This window comes from Spinacia oleracea, chromosome 5 (assembly GCF_020520425.1).
Source record: "Spinacia oleracea cultivar Varoflay chromosome 5, BTI_SOV_V1, whole genome shotgun sequence".
Classification (NCBI taxonomy): Eukaryota; Viridiplantae; Streptophyta; class Magnoliopsida; order Caryophyllales; family Amaranthaceae; genus Spinacia; species Spinacia oleracea.
In genome coordinates this window covers 95,154,676-95,164,178 of record NC_079491.1, presented here as the reverse complement: position 1 = coordinate 95,164,178, position 9,503 = coordinate 95,154,676, and the positions used below count along the sequence as shown (strand labels likewise).

Genomic DNA, 9,503 nt, shown 5'->3' with positions numbered 1-9,503 from the left:
TGTGGGGTAGTGTTGCCGTGGGCTGCTCTTGGGCACGCGAGGGCATGCCAAGCCCCAACTCTGGGCAATCACTTTGGCTCTTTTTTCGCGTTGGGCGCAGGGGTGGGCGTGGCTGCCCTTGTACGTCGCGCATGAGATCGCGCCCAGCCCATAAATGGGCGGTTGTTTCCTGCACGGGCGTGGCTGTTGCTCCTCTTGCACATGGCGCGCAGGTTGAGTGCGGGGTAGTGTTGCCGTGGGCTGCTCTTGGGCACGCGAGGGCATGCCAAGCCCCAACTCTGGGCGAACACTTTGGTTCTTTTTTCGCTCTGGGCGATGTTGCCCGCTCAAGAGGGGCGAGTGATACTCATGCGATGGGCGGGCATGTTGTGACGAGCAGTGACGGATGTGCGCAAGGTGGGCGGGTAAAGGCAAGTATGCGCGCAGGCGTGGCGGTTGTTTTCTTCGGATGAAGGAGCACGGAGGTGTATGCACTAGGCGCCAAGCAACGCTTGGGCGGGGCTGTTGTCTTGTCATGTGCGCGGCGCGCGGGTGTGCGAGCGAATGGTGCGCGGGGCTGGGCTGTGGTTTTCCTTGTTGGCCGAGCAAGAGGCGCCAACCATCCGCGGGCGGGCGTGGCTGTTGGTTTCACTGGGCGTGGCTGTCCTTTTTTTTTTTTTTTTTTGGACAGCCGTGGCTTGGCTGTTGCTTTTTGCGGGAGTGCGATCGTTTGCGTGCCAGGCCTTGAAGGGCCAGGCGAGTGGACCAAGTCTAGGCGCTCGTTGCCTAAGGTTGTCAGTCGGGTTCTGGCAAGGTATGGCTGGCGTGCTCCGATATGTGAATGCCTTGGGCTGCTTCTCTCGCAGAGCCTTGGTGCCGAGTGTCACGCGGGTGGGCGTGGCTGTTGGTTTCATTTGGCGTGGCTGCTGTTTTTTTTTTTTTTTTTTCGAAATGAGCCGTGTGTAGAATCGTGGCTGTTGGTTTTTTTGTTTTGTTTGTGTGTTTAGGGATTGTTTATGAGTTGGGCTTTTTAGTGTGAGGCCCAATTGTAGTTAGGGTTAGGGTTTCCTCCTTATGTTGGAGTTCCCTCTATATATAGCACCCCTCCTCTTCTATATTTTCACATCTCACATTTACAAACTCCAAGAGAGAGAAAGTAGAGAGAGAAGCTCTGAAAAACTTTGTGAGGGGAGGGCTTCTTTTTTGTTATTGGGCGGTTGCTGTGGGAGTTAAGGGGGCGAAGGAGTTTTGGGCGTGGCTTCGATTTTGCTCGCGCAAAGAAGGGTTGGGTCTTGCTGCCGTAGCTTATCCTTGTTGGTGGGGTGTCTTCGCGCGGCTGTTAGCTCGGACGAGGGCGGGCGTGGTTATTGGTGTAGCGCACGCTTGTTGCACGTGGGCACGAGATTTGTGGGCGTGAGGGACGGTGGACTTGGCTCTTGTTTTTCGGAATTTTCTTTACTTAGCCAAGGTATGCGTTGATTTCGCCTCCTCTTTATTGTTTTGAATAAGTGTAGGCCATTGGGGTTTGGCTTGTAGATGGATAATAATTCCAAGCCCCAATCGGAGTCGAACACATCCCCCACTCCTTCCCCTCAGTCTATGATGTGGACTGAGGGGGGTTTGTTGGGGGAACCTGCCATAGTAATAAACTTAGATTATTCACACCCCTCGGTCGTCCTGATGGAGTTGTGATCTCCGATTTCTCGTCGGGCTCAATTTGTTGCGACGAGGATCGGATCCCGGGCCCTAGAGAGGTAACGGTGGCTTTTCCCCGAGTCCAAAGGAGTTGCTTTGATTCATGTTTATTAAACAATGTAGTTACAATAATGGCGTCTGATGAGCTTGCGGGTGCGGGTGATGACCCTCCCCCGCCTGGTGGGGGAGGGGGTGTAAAAGTAGTGGGTCCTCATACCACCGTTCTTCGTGCGCCTTTTCGTAATGGGTTAAGTTGTCGTTTGTCTGGTCTTGCGTCCAAGTATGGGATCAAGCCCCCTTATATGTTGGTGGAGCCAGGTATGGAGGGTACTGTTACTACACCTGCTCCGGGTTGTACAGCTGTGTATATTGCTAGCTTAGAGATGGGTCTACGTTTTCCTCTGCACCCTTTTATCCCAGAATTGTTGAATTGTTATGGGTTGGCCATTTGTAATGGCTCTCCCAATTCTTGGGGCTTTGTCCTTTGCTTCCTTATAATCTGCGATATGATGGAGGTTAGGCCCACCTTGAGATTGTGGCGGAACCTATTCCGTCTGGGGCCTGTGGTGGCAGATCCGAATGGGTATGGCTGGTGGAGTTTCTCTGTTCGCAAGGGGTACAAGGTCATCAGTGGGTTGGTATCCAATCAGCACACTTTCCGGGGGGAGTTTGTGTATGTATATAATCAGGAGCCTGACACTTGGGACTTCGCCTTGGTACCTACGTTACTTGAGCCTAAATTGCACATGAACCGTCAAGTGGGTCAGATGGATGATACTGAGGCTTTGGTGGCTTTGTACCTTCGGAGTCGGATGATCATCGAGCCTTGTGGCACAGTGAGTGTTCTTCCTATGCATTGGGTCCCTGGTCGAGGAGAGTTGAAACACGAAGAGTTTATGTGTGCTGTCGGTCTAAACTACCGCTATTCGAAGGGTATGGTGCCGAGGGGTCCCTGAACATCTTGTTGTATGTTGGTTTTTATTTTTTGATGCATGTTATATGATTCATTTTGGCTTCTCTTTTGGTATTTGTAGAGTTAACCAGGTGTGAGGATCCCATGGCGAGTCATATCACCAAGGTTCAGTTGTTGAGGGCACAGATTCAGGCCAAGATGGCGTCGGGGGCTTTGAAGGCTCCCCTGCCACCAGCAGTAAGTTCTCTTTTGCCGACTACGGGGCTTTTGTTCTATTCATCTATTTATTTATTTTTTCGAATCTTGCATTTTCTAACTCGTCGTTGGCTTCTTGTTTATTTTTGTTTTTCTTCATAGGATTCTAAGAAGGGCCCGAGGCGAGCACAAGCTCCTGCTGGGAAGGCTCCTTCGGTTGTTCATGTTGAGGAGTCGGATCATGAGGGTGATGATCATATGGTGGAGGACGATGCTGCTCCCCTCTAGGCTGATGGTGCTGAGCCGGCTTTTGCTGGTGAGGGACATGACTCATCCCCGGCTTCGAAGAAAAGGAAGGCAGGAGGTGGTCAGCCCTGGGTTTCTGACGATCCTCCCTTTATATATGTTGATTAGTGAGAAAGATCGCTTCAAGCGCCTCACTAAGAGCTTGGACGTGCTCTTCACCCCGGTTGATGATGAGTATTTTGAGGGGATTCCGCAGGATGAGGAGTTAGATGGATTTCACATGGCTTGGGCTGAGGTAATTGCACTTGAACATCTCTCTTAAAAATTTCAACTTTGCTTTGGATGTTAACTCTTTTGTTTTGATGGTGTAGCTCTCCGTTCGTGCGGCTGCTATGGCTAGACGCAAGCATCACCTTAGGAGTATGGAGGTTGAGCTTGATGGTCTTAGGAAGCAAAAGGAGGAGCTTTCAATCAAGGTGTCTGATCTTGAGGCTGAGAATCCGAGGATGGAGTCCGAGCTTGAGGTGGCGGAGGAGAAGTCGGCTAAGTGGAAGAATTCTCATGACAAGGTGAGGGCGAGATACCTGTCATGTAAGGCTTCTTATGCAAAGAAGAAAGAGCAGGTAGATAAGCTTGAGGAAAAGTTACTTGTAGCCCAGGAGGAAAACAAGGAGCCCAAGGATGGCCCAGCTTACATTGAGGCGTGGAAGGAGTCCGAGGCCGGGGCGGCTTACTCGGCTAGTGTGGGTCAGCAGTCTTTTACACTTGGGGAGGAGTCCACTTTGGACAAGATGCGTGAGCTGTTTGTGCGCAGGCTTCCTTCTGCTAACTTTGCCGCTTTCGAGGAAGATTATCGCGCCATGAAGCTTGCCGAGGAGGAGGCTCTTATGTCTGACATGCTCAGGGAGGAGCAGGAGCGATTGGCTAGGGAGGACGTTGCTGGGACCATGACTGAGAGCATGACAGCGGAGGCTGGAGGTCCAGCTGCGGAGCCTTCTTCTAGAGTGGTTTCTTCCCAGGGGCCTCCGACCCGTACCTCTCGGGGTGATCCGAAGAAGGTTCGAAGTGATCGAGAGGCTCTGCACCACGTGAGGAAGCCCGGTGTTTCTCTTGGTTGTTCTTCTGCTTCTGAGTAGTTTCTGTCATGCCGCCTGCGTGCGCGCCTTTTCATCTCTAGGCTTTTGCTTTCTTACTATGTTATTTGCTTTCTCGGATTTCGCCGTAGGTGCGGCGTTTGATGTATCTTGACTTGTTATGCCTTTGATTTGGGTTTTGTTGTACTTTTGAACATGTCTGGCCGTGGTTTGGCTTTTGATGTTGTTTTCACTTAGTCTTTCCATCTGTTCAACTTTCTCTGTTTTTGAACTTAGATTAACTCGCTAATGAGCCCTACGCTTGGGCGAACGTTGAAGCGCCATTCTTAAAAATGACTTAGCTTTTTCACCAAGTACAGGAATGGGCTGTTGTTCTCCAAAGGGACTAATGAGCCCCATGCTTGGACGAAATGTGACGCGCCTTTCTTGAAAATGACTTAGATTATTTCACTAAGTATAGGAATGGGCTGTTGTTCTCCAAAGGGACTAATGAGCCCCATGCTTGGACGAACTGTGAAGCGCCATTCTTGAAAATGACTTAGATTATTTCACTAAGTATGGGAATGGGCTTTTGTTCTCCAAAGGGATTAATGAGCCCTATGCTTGGACGAAATGTGAAGCGCCTTTCTTGAAAATGACTTAGATTATTTCACTAAGTATAGGAATGGGCTGTTGTTCTCCAAAGGGACTAATGAGCCCCATGCTTGGACGAATTGTGAAGCGCCATTCTTGAAAATGACTTAGATTATTTCACTAAGTATAGGAATGGGCTTTTGTTCTCCAAAGGGACTAACGAGTCCCATGCTTGGACGAACTGTGAAGCGCCATTCTTGAAAATGACTTAGATTATTTCACTAAGTATAGAAATGGGTTGTCGTTCTCCAAAGGGACTAATGAGCCCCATGCTTGGGCGAACGTTGAAGCGCCATTCTTGAAAATGGCTTAGATTATTTCACTAAGTATAGGAATGGGCTGTCGTTCTCCAAAGGGACTAATGAGCCCCATGTTTGGGCGAACTATGAGGCGCCATTCTTGTAAATGACTTAGATTATTTCGCTAAGTATGGGCTTATGTGCCTGAGATTGGCTTGTCTTTCCCTTTTGACGCGGGTGGCACTTGCCTGGTCGATATTTGGCTTCTGCTTATAACATTCTAGAAACAAGATTTCGATAAGCAATATTACTAGCCGAGCTCTTTACTATTGCCTTGAAGATATAAAGCTTTGTTTACAATGATGGGATGTTTATTTAGTCCATGGCGGGCTTACATACACTATGCCCCCATGTTCATCACTGAAAACTACGGCTAAGAGCTATGAAACTAAGTACTTCTTAGGGAAACGGGAACATCTATGAGATTTAGACATAGAACCTTCTGAGATTATCGGCGTTCCATGGTCGAGAGAGAGCCTTGCCTTCAGGGGTTTCGAGGCGGAAGGTTCCTGGCCTTACTTGTTTAGTTACCTTGTAGGGTCCTTCCCAGTTAGGAGCTAGCTTTCCCATGTCAGATTGTTTACCCGTTGATTCGATGTTCCTCAACACCCAGTCTCCTTGGTTGATGGGCTTATGCTTAACCCTTCTGTTGAAGTGCCTTGTCATCTTTCTTTTTTGGGCAATGGATCTGAGCAAGGCATCACCTCTTATTTCAGGAAGCAAGTCTAGGTCATGGCTCTTCTTTTTCTCATTCTCCTCATAGTCGTAGAACGTTACCCTTGGACTTGGAATGCCCACCTCTACAGGGAGAACAACTTCACTTCCATACACAAGCTCGAAGGGGGACCGCCCTGTGGCGTCCTTGTTTGTGGTTCGGGCAGACCAGAGTACTCCGGGAAGGTCATCTACCCATGTCCCTTTGGACCCTTCTAGCATGGTTCTGAGTCCATGGAGTATGATTTTGTTTGCGGCTTCTGCTTGACCATTTGTCTGTGGCCGTGATACAGCACTGAAGTAGGTGCATATAGCAAATTGCTTACAGTATGCCACGGTGGGCTTGCTGTTGAACTGCCTTCCATTGTCGGATATCAAGGCCCTAGGAACGCCAAAGCGAGTGATTATGTTTCTCCAAATGAACTTCTGAATTTGTTTGTCTGTGATTGAGGCAAGGGGCTCGGCTTCAATCCATTTGGTGAAGTAGTCGATGGCGACCAACAAAAACTTTCTCTGCCCCGTTGCGGCGGGAAAAGGGCCTAGGAGGTCCATAGCCCACTGATCGAAGGGTAGTGTGGCAATGATGGCTGTTAGTTTGTTGGAGGGTAGATTTTGGACTTGAGCGTATTTTTGGCACTTTTCACAATGACGTACTAGCTTCTCCGCATCTGCTTGGAGAGTGGGCCAATAGAACCCGGCTCTGAGTGCCTTTCCAGCGGTGGTTCGAGACCCTTGATGACTTCCACACGCCCCTTGATGTATCTCCCTTAGCACATAATCACCATCCTCGGGGGTAATGCACTTGAGGAGTGGGTGTGTGTAGGACTTTTTATACAAGTTATCTTCATACCATACAAACCATTCAACTCGTTTCTTTACTTGGGCTGCTTCTTTTTCATCTTCGGGCAACTCTTGGCTTCTCTTGTAGGCTATTATCTGATCCATCCAAGTGTTGGATCGGTCGAGGTAGTTGACCGCGGGCTTGTTAATGCTTGGCTCTCTTAACACCTCCCACATGATGGTTCTTGGGGTAAGCCCTTCAGCCGAACTAGCCATCCTTGCCAAAGCATCCGCCTGTGTATTCTCTCCCCTTGGGACATGTTGAATTTGGAACTCGGCCAGTGCGGTGCTCATGTTCTTGGCTTTGTTTAGATACATCCGCATGCTATCCTCTTTGGCTTCGTACTCCCCCGTCATCTGTCCCAAAATGAGTTGTGAGTCTGAGAAAACATGTATGGCGCTTGCTCCAGCCACTTGACATAACTCTAGGCCAAGGATGAGGGCTTCATATTCAGCCTCATTGTTTGAGGCGTTGAAATCGAACTTCACAGCATATTCGAACCTTTCCCCCGAAGGAGACACAATGAGGATACCAGCTCCACTACCGGACTTGGAGGAGGACCCGTCCACGTTCAGGATCCAAGGTGTGGAATCGAGGCTTTGCTCAGGGCGGTTGGTGCATTTAGCAATGAAGTCTGCCAGGGCTTGAGCTTTGATTGCTCTTCTCGGCTCATATTCTAATCCGAAGTCTGCGAGTTGATCAGCCCAGTCAGTCATTCTACTTGAGCGATTCCTCCCCTCAATGATCTTCCGAATTGGCTGACTTGTGAGAACCTTGATGGGGTTTGCTTGGAAGTAGGGTTTGAGCTTTCTACTGGCCATTACGAGGGCGAATACAAGTTTCTCTATGTCAGAATACCTGGACTCGGCTCCTCTGTAGGCATGGCTGACAAAGTACACTGGGTGTTGGGTCTTTTCTCGCTCAGCCACCAAGACAACACTTAATGAATATTTGGACATGACCAAGTACAAGTATAAGGGCTCTCCTGGTAGGGGGGATACAAGTTTCGGTAGGCTGGACAGATGATCCTTGAGTTGTTGGAAGGCTATCTCGGCTTCTGCATCCCAATGAAATGAACTCCCCTTGAGAGTTTTGAAGAATGATAAGCTCTTGTCTGCCGACCTTGAGAGGAAACGCCCCATGGCTGCTATGCATCCAGTTAGCCTTTGGACTTGTTTGACGGTTTGAGGGGATTTCATGTCTAGTATGGCTTGGATTTTATCAGGGTTGGCTTCGATGCCCCTCTCATCCACCAAGAAGCCTAGGCATTTCCCCCCTTTGACTCCAAAAACACATTTTTGTGGGTTGAGCTTCATGCCATATTTTCTAAGTGTTGAAAGGGTTTCTCTCAAATCTTTGACATGATCAGCCTTGGCTTTTGATTTCACGATCATATCATCGACATAGGCTTCGACGTTTCTACCTAACTGCCCCTCGAAGATTTTGTTGATGAATCTTTGATATGTGGCTCCGGCGTTTTTCAAACCGAAGGGCATGACTTTGTAGCAGCAGACGCCTTGGCTAGTGATGAAGGTCGTGTGGGGCTGATCCTCTTCAGCCATAGGGATCTGGTGGTACCCCGCATTAGCGTCCATGAAACTGAATAAGGCGTGGCCGGCTGTTGAATCGATCAACCTGTCAATCTTGGGTAGGGGATGGTCATCTTTCGGGCAGGCTTTGTTAAGGTCGGTGAAGTCGACGCACATCCTCCAAGCGCCTGTCGGCTTCTTGACTAGCACCACATTTGCCAGCCACTCTGAGTATTGGCATTCTTTGATGAATCCGGCTTCTAGGAGCTTCTTTACCTCAGCTACGGCTGCGGCATTGCGTTCCACCCCTTGATGCCTTAGTTTCTGCTTGACGGGTTTATATTCTGGTTTGATGTGAAGGTGATGGGTCATGATGGATGGTTCTATCCCCGGCATCTCTTCCACTGTATAAGCAAAGACATCTTTAAATTCTCGCAGGACCGACAAGATTTCATTGCGTAGTGCTTCCTCAATGCCTGTGCCTACTCTGACCATCCGATTTGTACCCTCTTGCAGTACCTCTTCCTTATCTGCCTCTGCTGGCTTAGGGCGATCATATCCCGAGGGACAGTCGGTGAATAGGACTAGTGGGGTCTCTTCCTGCTTGACTTTCTTGGCTGGGGGTTGGGGGGTGTCTGACACCCTTTTGAGGTTGTTGACATAGCATCTTCTACCCACTTGCTGATCTCCAAAGATCTTTCCCACAGTGCCATCCTCCAACTCGAATTGCATGAGAAGTTGGTACACAGAAATTGCGGCTTTTACTTTGTTTAGTAGAGGTCGGCCCAAGATGATGTTATATGGTAGGGAGATGTCCACGACAAGAAATTCCACCAGTAGTCGTCTTCCTTTGTTCTTAGGACCCAACCTGACAGGTAGCTTGATGGTACCTTGGGGATGCACGGCTTGTCCTCCAAACCCAATGAGCGGCTGGGAGATGGTTTTCAGATCATCCTTGGAATATTTGAGCCCTTCTAGGCATTTCAGAGTGATAATGTCGGCAAACGACCCACTGTCTACCAGCACTCGCCCGACTGTTGAGTTGGCAACTTTCATTTCGATTACTAGGGGATCGTCATGGGACTCTTGGATTGGCCGGCCAGTGCTCCCGCCAAAGATCATCACCGGTGCTGTCTGAGAAGCCGATGATACTTTCAAGACTTGGTGTTCAAGTGCCCATAAGCTGTCTTTTGCCTTGCTAACAGACCCGCCTGCGGCTAGGCCTCCAGCTATCACTCCAATGTAATCCCCCGTATCTTCACTAGCGGATTGCTTTTCCTTGGCTTTTCCTTTCGGGGTAGGATTCTTCCTTAAGTAATCATTCAGCTTGCCCTGATCAGCCAAGTGGTCTAGCGCCCTTTTCAT

The 9,503-nt window shown here is 49.3% G+C and overlaps 1 protein-coding gene across 1 annotated transcript; it reads right to left on the bottom strand.

Annotated features, from left to right (window-relative positions):
- Nucleotides 1–5,480: 5,480 nt before the first annotated feature.
- LOC110799334 (uncharacterized) lies at nucleotides 5,481–9,503 on the bottom strand. The gene has a single exon (XM_022004586.2). It carries the CDS (start codon nucleotides 9,501–9,503, stop codon nucleotides 5,481–5,483), a length of 4,023 nt encoding a protein of 1,340 aa, XP_021860278.2.